A 22,045-nucleotide genomic window follows, 5' to 3' on the forward strand; every position below is an offset into this window, starting at 1 on the left:
GCCTGTGGGTTGAGATCATGTTAGTTGCTCCTTGGTTTTAGGAATTTTCTAGAAATGAAACGACAGAATAAGCCTTTGTTGGCTTCATCCATCAGTGAAAATAAAGTCTTTCTGTTCAGACATACAGTAGGTGCCTGTTACGTAACGGCACTCTCCACACTGCACAGTGATACTGTTTTTGGCAACTGGTCTACAAAATGAGAACTGTCACTGCTGAAGACCAGTGGAGAGAGTTCTAACAGGATGATATTTATTGATCATCATGACATCGAGGGGTGCTCACCTCCTCACGATGAATCCACTGATTTTATAATTTATTAGTTAATTCTGCTGCCCATTTTTGAGTGATGAGACTTTTATTCAAGTTGTGATTGGCTCGCATGTGTTAGAATGCGCTTGAAGGTGGTCATTAAATTATTCTGTCTATTTCCAAACATGGCATCATGACTTTGCGTAAAAACATACACGCCACTTTCCTAAAGCCAAATGGCGTGTTATCTGTACGCATTTTGAGCTTTCCACGTGTACGTCTATGCTGTATACAGCGGATGTAAACATACACACCACGTGGCACGCTATCACGAGAACGTCACACGCGTGTAAAAAAACAAAAACATTTAGGAAATAGAATAGAAAAAGAATAGTGGGGAAGGCTTTATTAAAAAAAAAAAAAAAAAAAAAAAAAACGGTTGATAAACGCCACAAGCAGGACGTGAACCCGGTTCTCCTGGGTGAAAGTCCTGTGTTTTACCCATCCGCGGACTTCCGTCCTTTCATACTACTCGCTATGGCGAAAATTCACACGTAATGTAGGTCAATGGAGGCCAAACGGCGTTGATAAACACGCTAAAAAGCGATTATGTGTCTTGATAACACGCCAATTGTATGCCATTTTGGCGTGTTATCAAGACGCATAATCGCTTTTTAGCGTGTTTATCAACGCCGTCATATATAAGCCACTTAATGAGATCAGTCTGCTGTTTCAGCTAGCGCAGCTGTAGATTTATGTTAATGTGACACTATTCGAGCTGTGATGGAAGTATAAGAGGAATGTTACAGGTCAGACGTTGTCAGATTGCTACAGAGACTACTGTGTAAAAATTACTTGGCACGCTTATTCATACATAAGACCAACATGCACTATTGCCAGAACATTTAGATAAAGTGAAGAGGTGTATGGGGAAATGGGCTACAGTATGTCACTTTGTAGATAAAGTCGCATGCACGCATGCACGCACGCACGCACGCACGCCTATTCTCTCTCTCTGGGCAGATTGTTTTAAAATAGAGTTAGTGTCTTTGTATCTTTACCTCCTTTTAACCATAAAGATCCACTGCTACCGGATGTCAAGTATTACTACATCTTAAACATCCTCCTCCTGCTGATCACTTCCCAGATGCTTATTGAAATGCACTGCAGGTCAACATGGCAGTTTGGGGAAGTCCACTTATGAAGCAGCCAGAATCTAGATGGCACCATCCAAAAAATCCCTGGCAGGGCTGGCTCACCTCCCCAACTGTTGATGTTTCACTGAGAAAACCCAAACAGCTACAGCAGCTGAACAGTCCCACTATCCTTATTTAACACAGTGTCATCAGGCCTTAGTGTAGGAACAATTCACGAGATGTGAAATATTTAAGATGGCAGCCGGCCGTGAAGGGAAGTGAGGTGAAAGACCTACCAGTATGTTTTATATAAAGACTTGATCATTCAGGAGTCTGAAGCTAACGATCCTGGCATCACTTCAAAGCTCCTGATGAAAAGCACATGACTAAAGTCCTAACATTGCCTTTTCAAATGTAGTCCCAGAGACGTACAGATGGTGTGATCACTGAGAGTCAACAGCTCTTAACTGAAACTGAACCTCTCACCCTAACAGCAGTGGTTTTCCATTGGTGGGGGTGTTCTGAGGGCAGTTTTTTATTTCTGGTGAGAGAGGGTGATGCTGTTCTCCGTTCACTGGGAATGTATTGACTGAGGATTCAACTCTCAGCCTTCCAGCTGGACCCTGCTGCTGCTCACTGTGTGGGGTTTCAACAAGGACACAAACACACCTGACGGCTGAGGTAGGACACACCCTGGATTTATTAATAAAACACTTTCTCATCTTTTACATTTTTTACCTAGTGGATCTAGCATACTATTTTCAGAGAATGCAGCATCTCTGAGGTGTTTAGATCAGTTTACAAGACTTCTGCTGGATGCCTTAAAGGTGGTGGAGGCGTTTCAGAGGAGCCACAGGACTGGGCTGCAAACTGTAGTCTGAACATTTTCATTTCACCAGCTAATCTGGGTCTGCATTGTAGGAAAAACTGATCTATTGTAAGACAGAATATTTCAAATGCACTTATTTCTGAGTGAGTTTGATTTGCGTGCAAATTTTAGAGCACAAACAAAATCAATCTACAGGAGTGTTCTGTGGACGTCTGTGGGTCACCTTTAAAGTGAACTACAGAACTACAAAATCTGAAAGCAAGATGATGTTTAATGGTTGGGTTTTATATTGAATTCTGTGCTCTTTCATGTGTTACTTGCCTGGAGTCTAAGTTCAAATAGATCTCATTTGACAAAAATGTAAGTAATTTTCCATGTACACATGGAGGGAAATCTGTCTGAATCATCTTAAATTTCCCAAAGCAGATCTTACACTAGTATGAAGAGTGCTGAAATTCATCAACAGAAAATTTGCTAGCTGTAATTGTCAATTATACATAGTTATATTTTAAAAGCTACACTTTTTGACATGCCAAATATTCTCTTGTTCCAGTGTGAGAAGTTATGGTTTCTCCCTGCTTTATATCATTGTAAACTAAATATCTTTGGATTTTGGACCATTGGTTGGACATAAACAAGACTAGTCTAGAGCTCTGTTTAATTGGGATGGAAATCTTTCACTATTTTCTGACTCAACTTTTACCTAACCCGAACCCCAATAATCATAAAAAATATTATTTGATTATAACTTATGAGCAGTTGCAGCCATAAATGGTAGGGACATATACTGGTTGCGAGTCCTAATGGAGACAAAGGGGATAAAGAATGGGGACAACCCTCTGGTTTAGTTATTTTATGAAATGCAAACCAGAGAACTCTAAGTTGTAACAGCAAAAACACACCAAGTTGCAAAACACACGTCAAGAAACAGCCTCTTTTGTGCTAAATGTGCACATGTGGAACAAAATACAGTCCGGGTGCAGAGGAAGGGTCTATGATGAGTGGTATTTGCTGTCGCAGCAAGATGCTCGACCACCACCACATATTTGTGGGTGGACTGACTGCTCAACTGAAGGATCACCAGAAGCATGCAATCAGACGACCTCGGCCTTTCTCTGCTGGCTGTGTAAATATGTAATAGAGGAAGATATATAAATCATATTGTGAGTCACCACAGATGCTAAATAGATGAGAGCTAGAGAAACATTGATGTTGGCTGCAAGAACTCATTTCCAGTGGAGGTTTTCAGAGCTTCATGGAAACACTGATAGAAAAAACAGCAGCACTTACTGAATCCGATCACTCTGCATGTTCTTTCACCATGCACTGTTTTAGCAATACAATCCTAAATCAGGCTAATAAAAAAACTGTGAAACTGAAACTCAACTGGAGCACAAAAAACAGTTTGATAGAAAAAACAGCAGCACTTACTGAATCCGATCACTCTGCATGTTCTTTCACCATGCACTGTTTTAGCAATACAATCCTAAATCAGGCTAATAAAAAAACTGTGAAACTGAAACTCAACTGGAGCACAAAAAACAGTTTGATAGAAAAAACAGCAGCACTTACTGAATCCGATCACTCTGCATGTTCTTTCACCATGCACTGTTTTAGCAATACAATCCTAAATCAGGCTAATAAAAAAACTGTGAAACTGAAACTCAACTGGAGCACAAAAAACAGTTTGAGGATCTTAAGTGAAATTAGCACTGAAGGTGAATGGTTACTATAAGTTTATACAGTTTGGCTCCAACACCAAGTGTTGCTGCCAAGTCTACTAAAGCCATCTAACTACTTACCAGATATATGCTTTTATCGTGTTACCATAGTAACCACCAGTGGTGGAATGTAACTAAGTATATTTATTCAAGTACTGTACTTAAATAAAATCTGTACTTCCTACTCCACAAGAGGAAAATATTGGGTAACACTTTACTTGAAGGTATCTACAAGTCATGAACACATGACACAACACATGAATTCTAACCATAACGTGCCATGACATAAACCGAATGACACTTACTAAAAGAAGCGTTATGTCATAAACGTGTATGACTTGTTTATAATGTTTATGACACAATCATGACCATGTCATGTCACTCTTATGTAGATACTTTCAAGTAAAGTGTAACCAAATATTGTTCTTTTTACTTCACTACATTAATTTGGCAGCTGTAGTTCCTGATTACTTCAGATTATGATTTTGATCAGTGATCAGTTTATAAGATATAATGCAATAAGATATAATGCATTACAACAGATTGAACTACTCAAAAGAATACAAAGTAGTTGAAATCAGCTCCACCTTAACTTACTAGATCATTAAAGTACTGTCTCAAAAAAGGTGCCCCAGGGTTCCATACCAGGACCATTGCTGTTCTCCATATGTAAATTATCTTTGTGATAATTTATCAAATACTGCTTTCCATTTTTATGCAGATTGTTATATATTGCTCATCACATTCAGTAGTACCAACTCTTGATTTCCTGCAGTCTGCCTTTGATGTTGTTCAATCTCGTTTGAAGTCAACTTAAATTGGTGTTAAATGGAGACAAATACAAATTCATCTATTCTCGCTAAGATCTCAGCTGCTCAAGGGGTTGAAATTGAAATGATCACCTAACACCTAAGTATTTAGGTATCATTATTGATCAGAACTTGTCATTCAAATCACACATTAAAAACCTTGTTTCCAAGCTGAAAACTTAAACTAAGTTAGGAAAATCCTGTTTCTTCCTCCAGGCAAGGCAACTTTCTGGATTATGGTGATACCTGACCAGTGCCTAAATAAGTTGGACACTGTATACAACCGTGCTTTACGTTTTATGAATGGCTGTGGAAATCTTGTACACCACCACTTTGTATGTTTGTATACATACATATACACACACACACACACACACGCACACACACTGGAGAAAGTGCAGGGGTATTGTAGGCTGTTGAAAAGCTGATGCTGAGATGCATTGCTTGATGAACAGCTGGGGGATGAACAGCACTGCTGGCTTTACTTTATATGAAGGAGAATATACATAGTGATGTATTTTAAATACATTTTCAGAGGCTTGTAGTAGTAGTAGTAGTAATCCTATCCAGTATAGCACAACTATGTTTTGTCTTCTGTACAATTTTAACCCCATCAAGGAGTCTTGCCTTGATGGCTGGGTCCAAATTATATTAAGTCTAATCAAGATCGGGTTTGGTACTGTTCTATTGCTGCAAAAATGTTGTACCTGTGAAGACCTCTGTAAATGATATGCTCATCATTGAAGTGATTAAAATGGATAAAAATAGATGCTGTGAAACTCCTCCTTGTTCTCTTTTCAAACATTGTGTAGAGTTAGTTTTTTCCTGAATGAATTTTAATACCATCCTAAAAAAAGACAGCGATTACACACAGGTCACTTACGAAAAAGTGCCATTGAATGTGAGAGCTAGTAACTATCACAAAATCTTCACTTTTCACAAAATTAATTAATAAATTAATATTCATTAATGTGGGTGCTGCATCTATGTTCTGTTGACGTTAGAATAGTAGGAAAAACAAGCTGCTTGGTTGGGTTATTTCCTCAGTGCCATGCCATCACAGTTTAGTCCTGTCTATTTGTTTTAGAGCTAACCTAACCTCTGTTTTTATCCACAGCTCTCCCTGGTTGCCGTTTCACGGACCAGTCTTCGAAATAACCATGAGGGTCTTCCTCCTGCTTTGTCTGCTGGCGCTAGGCAACACCAAGCCCTACCAGCCGATTAATACCATGGATTTCATGAAAAACTATGACATCATGATGGCTGATTCGGGTGATCAAGACGACGACAATGATGAGGACGACAACGATGATGACGACGACGATTATGATGACGATGAGAACTGTCCGTCTGGTTGCCGTTGCTCACCCAGAGTGGTGCAGTGCTCAGACATGGGTAAGAACACACACAGTTTAAACACATCTGGATCCATGTTACTGTAAACCTAAGCTACATTCATGGAAATTGATTTAAAGGCTTGTTCTTTTATCTAATTATAATTTTTTTTTGAAGGTCGCCATTTAGTTTGGTGATGTATATTTTTCTTTTTGTCTACAAATCCATAAGACTACAACCAACGTCTTAGTGTGTCTCCTAATATTAAATTAGGAGCACTCTTTAATATACGTCATGCAAATGCTCTCATGCTCAACTGACTGACTACTCAAAGTGTTTTACTGTATGTCAGAAAGTGACAAGATGAATGTTAAAAACTGCTGATTGTCTGATGCATTTTACATCAATAAAAATGTGAAGTTTGACTAAGATGGCAGAGTTTCAGTCAACTAAAGCATGACAGGGCACCTGGATAGCTCACCTGGTTGAGTGTGTGCCCCATGTACGAAGGCTCAGTCCTTACCGCAGCGGCCGCGTGTTCGGTTCCGACCTGCGGCCCTTTGCTGCATGTAATTCCCACTCTCTCTCCCATTTCATGTCTCAAGCTGTCCTGTCTAATAATGGCCTAAAATGCCCCCAAAAAAAAATAATTAAAAAAAAAAAAAAAAAAAGGAAATTGCATAATGACTTCTTTACCTATACCTCTCAGCATTATATATGCACTCATGGGTGTTTCATGAGCTCTGATTTTCATCACTTTTGGTCCAACTGTGGTCTTTGTTTAGGCATTTATGTTTCTGTCAACAGGTCAAATCGCTGTTCCTGAGAAGATTCCTGAAGACACTGTGATACTAGACCTCCAAAACAATGATATTACTGAGATCAAGGAGAACGACTTTAAAGGCCTCCACAAGCTTTATGTAAGAGAACTGGTTTACCCTGCACACAGTAATGAAAACCACAACCCCTTCCTGTTAACATTAAATGTATAAACATCAGGCATGTCTGAATTTTGAATGAATCCATCCATCCGATTCTGTTCCAGTCACATCTCCTGCACGCACCTAAACCAGAGTCTATACAGGTACTTATGATCTAGTTCTAGTCTATATCATAATTGCCAATCTTTCTCCCACCTATTGAAACTACCCCCTTGTGACAAATAAATGTTGTACACACCTCAAAACAGTTCAGTGACCAACTCAAAACCACCAAGGAAATCTTGACCACATAAGACAACAAAAACTGGCTAAGTCAAGATGGGAGATTGGAGACTGGCTTCTTCAAGCTTAAACAAGATGGATACATGTGAAATGCATTTTGGTTTTGTAAACAAGACCAACACCGTGTTTACACAGCCTTCAGTTCTCTGTCAGTGTCTACACAGGATGCATTTAGACAAAGAATGTATTGAATCACCACTCTTTGGCAGTGCTCACATGGTTCCTACAGCTTAAGGCAAGTTAGATTTATTTCCTACTACTTCCATCTACAAAATGCCTGGAGTTGGTTCAGAAATGTAAATGAGTCACATTAAGACTCAGTATATACATGTGAATGACAATACCATCTTGTAGCTTTTAAAGTTATTAGATAAGAAGAAACAGCCCAATATTCAGTCAAAATGTAGCCTGCTGCCTTGTGAGATTATGGTCCCTCTGTATCAAACTCCCAGTGAAGGTGTCTTTGATTTAGCTGATGAGAATAAACCACATCAAGGCCAAACACTCTGGATTATGCTGTGCTGTATCAAAGCAAACAGTGAGAATAATCTGCAGTTTTGTGCCAATACAGTGACTTGTAATCAAGTGTTGAATAGTGCAGCTGACTTGAAAAAATATTTAGTTGAAAATGTCAAATAAATCTTTCATATTCTCTATCTTGCCACGCACAGGTTGAATGTTTAGCGTGAAAGTTCATTCTTGACCTTGGAAACAGTGGTTTGACAAAAACAAATACATGAAAAAATAAACTAAAGCTTCCATTCATACACCTGGTGTAAGAAATGGAGCAAAACCCAGTGTGAATTTATAAAATCTTATTCCGATTCCTTTCTTCTCCATCAGGGTCTGTTTCTGATCAACAACAAGATCTCCAAGATTCACCCCAAGGCTTTCAGAAACATGGACCACCTCAGACTGCTGTACCTCTCCTACAACCTGCTGACTGAGATCCCAGCAAACCTGCCTCCCAATATCATAGAGCTACGCTTCCATGAAAACAAGATCAACAAAATCCAGACGGATGCGTTTAAAGGCCTGATGAAACTAAATGTGCTGGGTAAGGTACCTGGTTTCAGCCTCCCGTATCTAATCAGCATAATCAATGGCCAGGGGTGTCCAGTCCTTAGCCAAGGAGCAGTATGCAGGTTTTAATTCAACCCAAACACTGCAGCAGTTAATTTCATTGATTAAACAATGCTTTAAACAGAGGTAATGAAAAAACTGCTACACTGTACTATTCAAAAACTAAACGTGAACTGCCGACTTATTCAGGGCAGCAAGTCCTCAAACTAATTGATCATTTATAATTAAATCAGATGCTTTGTGCTTGTCCAAACAGAGCTGGGCGCCAACCCGCTGGCCAACAGTGGGATTGCCCTGGGAGCTTTTAACGGCTTGTCGACCCTGTACATCGGTATAGCAGAGGCCAAACTAACTGCTGTACCAAAAGGTAGAATATCACTCACCTCATGTTACAGTACGCTGATTTAAACAAATTAATGTTACACTCGTCTTTCTCCTCCAGTCACCCACTTACAGTATTACTACACTGGACCTCAAATACAACTAAATGAGGCATAAAAACCACTAATATCTTTTAATATGACACTTTGATTTAATGTTTGTTTTCAAATCACTATTAAAAGTAATGACGTCTACCCTTTACACTTGTTATGTTTGGTGTGGTTTGTATCTCCCAGACCTCCCATCCTCCATCACAGAGCTGAGCCTGGACTACAACAAGATCTCGAAAGTGGAAATAGAAGACTTCATCAGATATAAAAACCTAAGGAGGTGAAACAAGCCACATTTTGTCCTAGAAACTTTTTTTTTTTTTTTTTTTAATAAGACAACATTTTGGGCAGACTGTCAAATCTGACTCCTTTTCGGAACTCCAATTTCACTGTTTATGTCTTTTAACACAAGTTGAATCCTTTTAGCTGCCATGTAGCTTAAAAGTCTACAAGTCAAAAGTTCACCCTTTATCTGTCACCCCGTAGTGGCTCCGTTTATTTGCAAGTTATAATGGAAAGTTTAAATATAGGTATGTTTGTTAATTTGATGTTTAAATCTATGTTTTTTTCTTCACTTTTACTCACAAGTGGTAATACTACACATTTCAACTCTCTGTTGCCATTTTGCAGGCTAGGACTTGGTTTTAACCAGGTTAAGTTTGTAGAAAATGGCAGCTTAGCCAGTATCCCGAGCATCCGTGAGATCCACCTGGACAACAACCGTCTGAAAAAGGTTCCACCAAATCTCAGCTCCCTGCGCTACCTCCAGGTGGGATATAGAGACACTTTGATCAGTATCAGTAGACTAAAGTGCATGTCTCAAACTGACAATATTAGCTGGGTTTAACTGACAGTCGAGTTAGGACAGGGCTCAAAGCTGGCCACCCCACTCTTAGGGCAGGGCTTTTGAAATGCTGCATGCAGTAACAGTACAGCGCAGCTGTTGGTCAGAAAATTCCACCAACGCTAAAACAGCAATGTCTCCTTTTCATATTCCTATTAAGCTAGGATAAACATGACCTGGAACAATCTCTATACTGGAAGTAAGAGATTAAATTCAAGTTTTAAAAGTTGCAGTGGCAGAAGGCATGTAGTCCAGACCTCCTCTTCTGTAGCCATGTCCTCCAGTTCATCCTAGAGTATCCCAAGGTTCCCATGTACATGTCCAACATCTCAATCTTCCTCTCACTGAAAAGGACCAGTTCCCTTTTTACTATGAACGTTCTACCTGTCGACCTCCTGCTCCATTTTACAATCACAAGACCCCTAAACATTTTCACTTTTGTCCCTAAATCTCAAAGTGTAGCTTAAGTAGATGAAGAAGCCAAATATAAAGTCTTCTGATATTATGCTGTTGTCACAAGAGGAATGAAGGGGAAACAGTAAAGCTGTCACTTGTTAGCCATCTGAAATACATCAGTTTCCTTTAACTTCCTTTAAAACAGGAGCTATAAAATGATGACCAACTTTCCGACTAAGACTTTCTTTGCTCTGCTCTAAAGGTTGTGATCTTAAGTTTCCAAGGTAGCAGTTAAGCAGCATTAGAACATCACTCCCAATCAAAGTAGGTTTACTGACAAAGCAGAAAAGTAATTGATTAAAAAAGAAATCCTCTCCATCTGTTTAGGTGATCTACCTCCATGGCAACAAAATCAGCAGTGTGGGAGTCAACGATTTCTGTCCCATCAGGCCCGATGTCAAGAAGAACCTGTACACAGGCATCAGTCTGTTTGCCAATCCTGTTAAATACTGGAACATCCAGCCGGCCACCTTTCGCTGTGTGACCGGACGGAGGGGCGTCCAGCTAGGAAACTTCAGAAAATAGGGAGTGAGAACAGCTCAAGACAGCTCAGAAATGGAGAACTGCCAACATCCTGGTACAATATAAGGAAGGAGTTGCAAATAGGTCTGATGAATAAAACAAGATAAAACTGGATTCCTAAAATGTTAGCGGTTCAAGAAATTTTTATATAATGAAATGTTCATTGTATTGGTGTATATTAGCAGGTTTAGTACATGTTGAATGCTATTATAATTTTGGCCTACACATAAAAGTTCTCGCCCAGAGGAAAAAATGTAACTAGCAACAAAATTCTAGTCTGGATGTTGGTGCTTGAAATGAATATTAAATCATAAAATACAAGAAATATTTTTAGTAGCTACAGATACTATACAGGGGGAAACGTACAGGGGGAGGACATAATAACATGAACCTACCTACCTACCTTTGTGAGGTACATTCTGTGAGGTGATCCTTTGTCCCTCAACTTTTGCTGTGTTAACTTTCCCAGGAATAAAGCGCCACCATCTGGTCACTTTTTGAGCAAAACCACCCAATGACCTGACTTGAGTAGTATTACGTGCTGATGCCTTTTTTTTTTTTTAAAGAGATCATTTTTAGTTATTTTCTTTCTAGTTTAAAAAGAAGAAATCTTTTAATGAGATATTCCTTTGAAACCTTTCCAAATTTAAGTTGTCTTCTAAACAACAACAAACAAAATACTTTACCCTCTTTTTCAATTTCCTTACATATTATATGAATGCTTTTTTTAAGTTGGGACATGGTAATCATTATAGAAGAGTCACTATAGGCCAGAGCTGTAACACAACAGCAACCTAAAAACCACTTTCACTTAAACATATTTTCCTTCCAGCAGAAGTCTGTACAGTCAATGAATGACTCTGGCATTATTTAGTGCAATAAGTCACTTTGAAGCCCCTTGTCTGTCTTTATGTGGATTTTTATTATTATTATCCCACTGCATGTCTGTATTGTCTTTATTTAGAAACTGCAAGCTAGATGTCATCTGGAGTAAATATTGTTTTTTATGTAAACCTAAAACATCACTTTGTTTTAATGAACTCTAGCTAACAAAGGGAACTACACATATTGAAATTATAAGCAGGGAATGTATTTCCCAACCTGGAATGTCTGATAGTATCTTCCTTACAAACATGTTCCCGTTTCCTCCAGTGCTCTCTCCTATGAAATGGTGCTATATTTATTTAGTATGTCTTTAAATAAACCTGGAACCCCCTCCATGTATGTTGTTACTTTTTTTGTCAAAATTAAAGTGGGTTTGAGTTAGAAAGTTAACATTTGATTTTGTTATTCAAGCTTTTATTGCCATATCCTTTTGTCCTCCAGTACAAACTTGTGATTTTGGCTATACTGTATACATTTGACTTAACATATCAAACAAAGCTTAAATAAAATAAAAATAAAACAGTATCTGCAAAAATCGATGGGCAAGGTACTGGTTGTAAAGATATTAGCAAAATTTAGAAATTATTAACTCAACATAGTTTCTAAAAATGGCATGAATTGATTTTAAAAAGGGCAAAATTAAGTTAAAATAACTTTATATTAGCAACTAACATTTTTATGGATTAATGGTTATAAATAACGTTATCAATAGTCGTTAAGTCTGTAAAATGTACACTAAAAGTTCTGAGGTCCAAGGTTACGCCAAATGCCTTAAACTGTCCAATCATATTCCAAAACCCACAGATCTTCAGTTTATAACGATATACAAAACCAGCAGATCCTCGCATTGTATAAGCTGGAAACAACAAACAAATAAAAAAATGATTGGCAATCAATTGCTTTTGATCAAAGAAATGAATCAGCTTACATTTCAGCCTAAATTCTAAGTATGTTTCTTCTTGTTAATCACGTTGAGCCTGCTGTGGGGTGTACATCTGTATGTTTGTCCTGAGGACTACCTTGTTTAGTGTATTATAAAATAATACAGGTCCAGTGTTTTTCCTTTGCAAAAATCATGAGTGATCAGTTTAGACCCACACGAAAAGTGAGTTCCCCACTCGCACTCAAGCTTTACATGTGTATCGTTACTGGGACCAGTGGTGGTTTTCCTTGAAGAAGTCTGATAAAGACCAGAAGAGCAGTTTTTTTCATCCACCAGCAGATGTCACTGCACACTAAAGAGATAAAGTTAGTTATCTTGGTGTCAGTGGAGGTCTGGAGATTGATTCAGAGTAATGAAGACACTGAATGATTGGTTCAGATTTCAAGTCTATAGTGTTGAGAAACTGGCTTCCTGGAAGACTGTCCCTCTATTTTGCAGTTAACAGGACGATTTTGACTAAATTTTGGAATATTTTATTTAGAGTTTTTTTTTGTTATAGTTCGCTTTGCTATGGTTGCCAAGTCCGACAACTCTAACGCTACTTCTAAACTAAGGAACTCTCAAGTAGCCAGACCGATTTAGACTTGAGCATCTGGCTCAAGGCTAGGTTTAAAGCTGGGGTGTTGTAACTGGCAATTGATTAATCATGTAAAACATCTGACCCTACAAGAAACCATGGTATGAAAAGGTTTTCCATTCAACTGGAAGGACACAATAAAATGTGTTGCCTGTCTCAGTGATGTGTTTGAAATTGAATTTAACCAAACTGCAGAAAGCACCGGTCACCTGCAGCTCCTCATCGAACCAGCTCAGTTCATCTTTTAAAACTTCCTTTAATTAAAGAGATGAGCACACAGGCCTCACCCAGACCACTTACCGGAGATCGGTTCCAATTCATCAATAAAAACAGTAAAACTTCAGTCTTGTTATTTGATCAAGCTGAACATTTTATTTTTTTACTTAGTGAGTATTTGAAGACTGCTACAGTTTTACTTATACAAGAATTGGTTTGGTTTTATGGATTTTAAGGATGATGTGTAATCTTTATTGTTGTGTGGGCATTTGTTCAATAATGACAGGCTGGGCCAAAGCAGCATATTTATAAATAGACATTATTTTTATCCATCCATCAATAAGCTATACCCGCTCATCTTTAAGAGGGTCGGGGGTAGGATTGGGCATCAAGAACCGGTTCCAACTGGGGATCGTTTCAAAAATTACGATTCCAATGGAATCGTTTCTTTATTGGTTTCGTTTGGAATCACTTCACATCCGATCATCGGTTCCAAATTTAACAAGAGCAAGTTTTGGTTTCCATGGCGGCTGCCGTACCTCTAGGCGCTTTTGTGTTGCAGCCATGGAGCACAGTAAGCGGCGCTCTCACCTGTGGCTTTATTTTACGTTGAAAAAGCCGGTAAAACTGTAAATCACCATTGAATCAAAATAAAATCTTCCTCTTATCTGTAAAATTAGCATGTGACCCGTTTCAACTCCACCCCTCAAAGAATCGGTATCGATAAGAACCGAATCAAAAAGGAAGAATCGGAATCAGAATTGTTGAAAGCAAAACGATGCCCAGCCCTAGTTGTGGGGCAGCAGAAGACGATCTCGGCTGATATTTTGCTTGGGTTGTGACATTTGAGTAGCCTACATTAATCCTTTAAACCTGCATTTGACCTTTTTGGGGCCACTTGGGGGCAGCACAACAAGCTGTCAACACAACAATGTATTATCGTAATTGCGCTGAGTGAACCAAAACAGTAATGTTGGCGGTCGTAATACCAAAACAATAAGTGGAGAGATGCTGAAAACACTCTGCTAACTGGAACAACAGAGCTGTTGAGAATTCTCTGTGGTTTCATCACCACGGGCTGCATGATGTATCTCTACTTCGTTAATTAGCGATGGTCCTGTTGAAACAGGTTGTTTGTGTGACATACAGGAATCCATATTGTATTAAACAATGGGCTGCCAGTTAAGAAAAGAAAATTTCTCCCAGTAAATAAAAAAATATATATATTTTGGAAGGTGCTGGTTATTGACGCTAGACACAAAAAGTTCTTCATTGTTGCCTCGCTGACTAAAGCAATTAATTCAAACAGACAGAAACGCACACAGAAACAAACACACACAATGTGAAAACACCTATGTGAAAACGTGACTGTGTGTGTGTGTGTGTGTTCTTTGCCTTCTCAGTCTCACTGGGAGGCCCATGTCAAACAGCAGCCAGCTCCCTGCTGATTCCCAGAAACCCAACACCTGCCTGCTGCCTTTTCTCAGATACATCTTTACCTGATTTAACTGATACCTACAGTCCACAGGCAACAAGGCTGAGCTGCAGTACAGTACAACAACGTAGTGCTGCGGAGGGTTGGCTTCTCGACTGTTTTGTCTTTTTAAATGAAGACTCTTTGTGCTGTGGGTAGGGTGGAGGGAAGCTGCCTTACTCTCTTTCCCCAGGAAACATATGGAACAGATCTGCCGGTGGGCCAGGTCTCAATCTGCCACGTCTCACAGCCACACACACACACACACACACACACACACACACACACACACACACACACACACACACACACACACACACACACACACACACACACACACACACACACACACACAAAATGGTCCTAACTTCAGGGCTTTTACCACTTTTCAACCTCTGTTTTTACTCCTCTTTATCTTCTACTTTATTCTTGTCATCTCCTCTACAGTCTTCCCCTTTTTCCTCCATCTGTGACTACTCTCTACCAACTTCCTACCCTTTAGGTAGTATAGTTAGTTTGAAAAATTTGCTGATCAACAATATGCGGTTGCACTACATATTAATTATGTCCTAACGGTCATAATTTAACAAGCTCTGTCCCTTTCTTACAGCTTAGAGAAAACCAGGAGCCTTCTTTTGGCTGAATTTGTATGATACAGTTTGTGTAACCTAATTGCAACAACCAGTAACCCACCAATCCACAGACTCACTTTGCAGTCAGTCCTTCTCAATTTATAGTCTAAACTTGTCACATGACCAAGTTATACAGGGTTTCCCAAAACATCCATGGCTCCTTTCCTTAACCGAATAAAGAGTGCCTTTGGTAATTTTTTCTAAAATATATTAGGCTTATTACGCTTCGAGGAAAACAAGCAGTGGTGCCAATTCCATTGACTGTATATAAAGATGGACGGCTTGACAGCTCCCCAAAAGTAAAGCCAAAACATCTGGATCGCCTCCTGGTGGCTGGCTGCAGTATAGGTCATAAACTCTGTACCCCTCATTTTAGCACATGATGGGCTAAACTAAAAAACTCAAAGTACACATGAAATAAATTCTTCATGTTAGGTAGTTCTTATCACGCTGATAGTTGTTCAAGTGTTAATTTTTCTGAGATATTAATTCGTTATTTGACACTAAAACCAAAAAATGGGTGACACGTCATGTTTGACACCTGTGATTGACTCGTGATTGGTCGGGCAGGTGCATAGATGGGACTTTGATACTGCAGCACCCGAGGCTGCACTTTCAGGACCACATTTTCAGGATCGCAATTCTAGTACCCTAACTAGAGGGCGGGTCTTACCAAGAAAGCGAGTGGGATTCATAATAACGCAACAGGACCGCGTTTCTACCAAAAATGGAAGAAGAGCACGTCAAGCCATATGTGAGTAATGTTAATGATTGTGAATAACGTTATTTTTATTTGTTTAACACTAACTGTGAAAGCAGTTGGTGTCTTGAATTGGACAGTAAAGTAACGTTGGCTGTCTAGCCGAAGTGTGAGTGAGTTAACTAGCATGAACGTTAATAGTCGTTACAATCATCGTTCGCTTATGATAGCTTGCTAACTTTCTTTCTTTATGCCTAAAGTTTTTGTTAAATGAAACCTTAACGTTTTAGCAATCTTTGGTGAGCCCAACTAGGTGTATTATATTACTTGTTAACTTTATGACTATAATAATTAATTATAGCTAGCACATTACTTCAAAAGATGATAAAAGCCTGTCCTTCGGGTTGGTCTTCACTGTCTTCAGTGTAACTTACGTGAAATGTTTAATGTTCATTGTTATACCTTGGACACTTTGTCATCACAGATATGATACAACATGAAATCTTTATCAACTGTTTACTAATATTAGTTATAGTGGTGTTCTGCACAACATCACACAGGAAAACAGGGTGCCATAAATGTAGTGATGGAGCCAGATGACCCGATGCCCAGAGAGCAGTGTCCAGCACAGCCCCAACTGGGGACTATACCAAGGAGACAGGATATTATTATTCCTCGCTTTTAAAAAGGTATATTATGTTTGGCAATGATATTCAATACAGGAAACATGACGATGCACAACATTTATATTTATTCTTAAGGTTTTCGTTTCTCTTTTAAAGTGTCGTTAATGGCCACAAGTGAACGATTTACTTCTGCCATTGACCGACATATTTCGGCTTGGTTTTCCCAGCCCCTCTGATGTCAGGGTTGGGGTGGTGGTCCAGCATGGGGGGGAGCGGAGGACATGCACTCTCCCTCACAGCTGTTTGGCTCTGACTCATGAAAAAAAAACAGAGTAAAGTACTGTGTGTTTATTTAAATATAGGTACACCTACATGTAGGCCTAAGAGATTGCAATATAAGCCTGTATATTACTATTAGGACTATAGTGTGGAGTTCAATAAGTGAGGAGACAAGAGACGGAGATGCGGTGAGTCAGCTTTACTCTCCACTTCAATAAGTATATAACACTGTACAGTGAGTGAGAACAACAGCGGCCACACAACGTTAATCCGGAACCCTTATATCATAACACCTCTCCCTTAAAGGTACAGTCCCTTGGTGAATGTCTCTTTCAGTCTTACTTGTGGGTCACCACAATAGCATACATATGTCAAGGATGAATAAATTAAATTAACTTCAGCTGGAATCCGATTTACTACAGCAACACTGTCGACCGCATCAGTGAGCTCTTTCCATTCCGCATTCTACTACAGCCTTTAATAACAGTTTTCAGGCTGCCAAATAATACACACGTTGGTGCAAATGAATGAGCTCCACCTCTGAAAAGTTCCGCTTCTCAGCCGGATTACGTCTTGCCATGTCGTAAATTGCAGGGGCGAGGCCTCAAAACCCGAGAATATATTAGGGTGTGATATTTAAATTATGCTTGTTTCCAGCCACTGCATTTATCAATGTAATTAGAATGCAATTAACAATGTATGTATGTTCTTACGCTCTAATTGGTGTGATACAAACGTTTCATGAATCACCCGTGAAGCCCGTCATAAGATGATTTCTGTGCTCATATCTGCACTGGTTTCTACGTTAGGCTGATAAATGAGGGCCATTGTACGTTATTATCGTCATTTGTAGTAATTAATCGGAGTATCACATCGCAATGGCAGTAAAAAGTTTATACAAGTTGGAAAAAGTCGAGACAAACGGCTCAATCAGGTGTAGGTCAGACAGCAGGCTGAAGTTAGTTTCATTATCACCAGCTGAACACGTTTTAGAATCTGCATCAAAAAATGGAAAACTTTTATTTTTATTAAAAATGTATTAAAGGTCCCATGACATGGTGCTCTTTGGATGCTTTTATATAGACCTTAGTGGTCCCATAATACTGTTTCTGAAGTCTCTTTCCCGAAATTCAACCTTGGTGCAGAATTACAGCCACTAGAGCCAGTCCCACAATGAGCTTTCCTTAGTATGTGCCATTTCTGTGTCTGTAGCTATTAAGTAGGAGAGAGTGGGCGGGCAAGGTGGAGGGTGGGGGTGTGGCCTCGACCAACCGCCACTTTGCTCGTTTGAAAGCCATGATGTCTCTCTCTCATGGGTTGGCCAAATTCTCTGGGCGGGCAAAGCAGAGAAAGGGGAGGTAACCTTGCTCCTTATGACCTCATAAGGAGAAGATTCCAGATCGGCCCATCTGAGCTTTCATTTTCTCAAAGGCAGAGCAGGATACCCAGGGCTCGGTTTACACCTATCGCCATTTCTAGCCACTGGGGGACCATAGGCAGGCTGGGGGAACTCATATTAATGTTAAAAAACCTCATAAAGTGAAATTTTCATGCCATGGGACCTTTAATTTTCTGTGAATTGAATAATTGACAAATCATTTCAGCACTGAGCATGATATTAATCATATTTGGCTACTTGTCTCATCTACATCTGTCAGTCCTGGGCCATTTGCTATATTTCTTTACCTTATTCAGTTTGATGCAATATTACCACAAAGATGTCTCATCATTTTACCTCCTTTTCCTCTTCCATTCAGCTACTCATCATCAGGCTTCAATAACTTCTTTCAGGTTTAAAGCTGCTGGACACTATTTTATCTCTTCTGCTTGTTTTTGTAGAAACTGTAAATCTGTGATGTGTGCTGGATTTATTGAGCCTTCTCAGGAACGTGTCGATAAATCAGCTGTCCCTCTCTGCTGTTCAAATATTTTTCATCCAAAAGCAACAAATTCAGATCACTTTTCCCAGCTTCTATCCTTTCCTCCCCTTTCCTACTCTTCAGCCTCCCTTAGCTATCAAACACTTGTTATTTTTTTCTCATCTAAGACCCCTTGATGTAAAAGCCATACAGCAGGGCACACAACAATAAGGCACAATAATAATAATAATAATAATAATAATAATAATAACATTATAGCTTGTATAGTTCCATTGCATCACTGATTTTAAGAAAAACAACCTTTTATAACCTAGTTTAGTGCTTTTTAAACCCTGATTAGTGTCAGATGTACCATTTGTAAGCACAATCTAATCTGACTTGTCATAATAAATAGAATTTACACTGAGGTTTCATTTTTAAAACTTGGCTGCATTCTTTAGGTGGTTCGGACAAAAGAGGAACCAATCTAGCTGAACTCGAGTTTTTAATATTATCTTTGACATGTTTGTCTTCAGAGGATGCAGTGAGTGACCTTGATTATGCTGTGAGCCTGGAAAAAGCTGGTTAGAAGCCAACAAAAGAGGCAGAGGAGGCACAGACGGAGCTCAGGTTTCCAGAGTATAAACTGAGTACAATGTGGGCAATGGTAGAGACATTAAGCAGGAAAGGGCCAAAAAACCTAATCAATCACTTCACAACTCACGGATTAATCCAAGGCTACTAAAATGTCAATCTACCTTTAATTCTCATTAACGTTCCAGTAAGAAGTATGTGAGCATGTTGTATTCAAAGCTGATGTTCCACCTTTTAAAATACGTAACGCCCAAATCCAACCAACAAGTTGAAATGTCACCTAACTCTCCAACTAGCCTCTCCCTGCAAACTCAAGCTTCTTGTCAAAAAGCTACAGATGAGCCCCATCTCTGCAAAGCCCATACAGCAGCATTGTTTCAGAGTTAATAAACCGGAAAAAATCCTCAATTTTGGAGCACAGGCTACATCTGGCTATAGCTGTAATAATAATAATAATAATAATAATAATAATAATAATAATAATAATCTTTACCTTATCCAACTACACACTAACGAAAATATTTGTCTTGTCTACTTTTAGACAAGACGGATGTGTAGAGACAAGAGATTGATTATTCTCAAAGTTAGCATTCTATGCAGTTGAATTTGAGCTTCGTAACAGCTTAGTAACAAAGACAATATGGATTGCAATAGTATATATATATATATATTTTTTTTTTTTTTTTAAAAGATGGTGTCCCTAAGAATCATTGGAGAAAATTGTGATCTCAATTCTGAATAGAAAAAAAACAAATCATAATTTTGACTAAAATCACTAAGATCTTGACAAGGATGAAGAAAAAGAGATTTAGCTGTCCTGTTATTTAGGCATTTCAGTGTAAATGGCAAACCGTGTGGAGTGGACGCACATGGTTTTCACGCATAAACGGCATTGTCAAAATTATCGAGATTTATGTAGACAGTCTTAATGTATTTCTGCTTTCAGGATCCAGTTAAGGGTTAAGTTTATTAATGCACATGAGGAAACAAAAGGGTTATTTTGGGTTATTGTCAGGACGGTAAATCCTTTATAAGTTTTTAGCCTTACACATTTTCTTCAAAGTTAACAGTTACAAGTCCAAGCATCAAAACATAACTATCACAGATCGTCATAAGTTCGCTGCAGAAGCTCGTCCAATCAGAGCCCTTCTCAACCAGCACATCATCATGTTTTGGCAATGGCAAATCCTACACGGTTACTGCCAACAAACCCAAACAACCAATAATGTCCAAAGTCTCCCCAGACTGCGGAGGACGCTTTAAGAGAGAAATCAAACACTTCAGGAAGCCAAAATCACAGCAAAAAAACTCTGAAGTTGGAGAAAAGTTGACATTTAGTGTGTCAGCACTCACTCAACACACCTTCACTGTCCAAACACACACCAAAACTAAAACGTACACCACCAACTCATCCAGAGCAAAGCCAAGGCTAAATAAGGCCAATTAAATTAAAATGTTTAGAGGCAAAGACTGAAAGGCCTGTTTGTTCGTGTGAGAGAATCCCAGCAGTGATGCGTTCTGCAGGGAAAAGACTGACATGAAAAATGAGCAAATGAGGACGACGAGCCAATTGCTGTCTGGCTCTGGAGTGGAAAAACCTGGCCTATGATGAATTTATGTGTGCGTGTGCGTGTGTGTGTGTGTGTGTGTGTGTGTGTGTGTGTTGTGTGAGAATGAGAAGAGAGTGTAGATTTAACTGGGAGCATCAAAATAGTCAAATAAAAGTAGAAAAGTAAAAGTAGTAAAACCATATCTGTAAACTAACGCTTCACATGCTGATTTAAGAGTTTCTATACTGAAGCCAGCTGAATCGTTTTTAAACACTGAACTGTTTAGTTTTACACTAAACACACTACTTAGTTAAATTGCACCATCTGTACTTACGCAACAAATTCGACGTTAATCCATAAAACATTGTTACAGAAAGCAACATTTTTCCTGGTGCATAATTTCGTAACTAGCCAACGTGACACAACACACGTTCTTCCTTCTAAAAACACCGCAGCTGGCTGTATGACACATACATATTGTCATATATAATAACATCAATACAGTGTCTGGAAAACACTTCTTGGTGTAAAAGATTCTGCAAAAATAAACACCTGAACAAGTACAAACGGCTACAAGCAACTTAGGTGCTGCCACTGCCAGGACAATTACCATCTTATGTCAATTAAGCATAAAATCTTACTTGTGCTCTCGTTTATTTCAAGTTAGTTACTGTACTGCGTAAAATTGAGTTTCCTGGTATTACATTTAATGACTGCATTAACTGCATTAAAATCTATGTTAAGTGTATGCTGTAGCATTAAGACCTGAACACGCATCTGCGTCATTTTTGTTGTTTATAGATTTTTGTAAATGCAGTTGAAGATTATGGCCAAGAAAGTCAGTCAAGTTGAAAGCCAAATAAGTAAGTTCTCAAATGCTTTTTATTTCATGTTTTTATCTGCTATACAGCCTGAGAAATTAAGATTTTAGTAGGCTTTTTACAAATATTTCTGGAAACCCTCAGGTTTTGGGAGGGGGTTTACAGAAAAGTACTTAGGCATAAAAAGGCCTTTTTTAGCAGGCGTTTTAGGCCTAAATGGGTTAATAAAAAGGCACAAAGACAGACAGGA

The 22,045-nt window shown here is 38.9% G+C and overlaps 2 protein-coding genes across 5 annotated transcripts in view; one reads left to right on the plus strand and one right to left on the minus strand.

Annotated features, from left to right (window-relative positions):
• The window catches only part of cenpp (centromere protein P), a 100,496-nt gene that overhangs the window by 33,564 nt on the left and 44,887 nt on the right, over positions 1-22,045 (minus strand). The gene's annotated exons all lie outside the window — the stretch shown is intronic.
• On the plus strand, positions 1,853-11,859 carry aspn (asporin (LRR class 1)). The gene is made up of 8 exons (XM_028575631.1): positions 1,853-2,067; positions 5,863-6,140; positions 6,888-7,000; positions 8,147-8,360; positions 8,643-8,753; positions 9,004-9,097; positions 9,448-9,586; positions 10,445-11,859. Exons 2-8 carry the CDS (start codon positions 5,906-5,908, stop codon positions 10,640-10,642), a joined length of 1,104 nt encoding a protein of 367 aa, XP_028431432.1. The 5' UTR covers positions 1,853-2,067; positions 5,863-5,905; the 3' UTR covers positions 10,643-11,859.

This window comes from Perca flavescens, chromosome 4 (genome assembly GCF_004354835.1).
Source record: "Perca flavescens isolate YP-PL-M2 chromosome 4, PFLA_1.0, whole genome shotgun sequence".
Taxonomy (NCBI): domain Eukaryota; kingdom Metazoa; phylum Chordata; class Actinopteri; order Perciformes; family Percidae; genus Perca; species Perca flavescens.

What these genes read in the sequence shown, in the direction of transcription:
- aspn (XM_028575631.1), top strand. Translation starts at nt 5,906, where the DNA reads ATGAGGGTCTTCCTCCTGCTTTGTCTGCTGGCGCTAGGCAACACCAAG. An exon ending in GGTGCAGTGCTCAGACATGG is followed by an intron (nt 6,141 to 6,887) that starts GTAAGAACACAC and finishes TTCTGTCAACAG; the next exon opens with GTCAAATCGCTGTTCCTGAG. An exon ending in ACTAACTGCTGTACCAAAAG is followed by an intron (nt 8,754 to 9,003) that starts GTAGAATATCAC and finishes TGTATCTCCCAG; the next exon opens with ACCTCCCATCCTCCATCACA.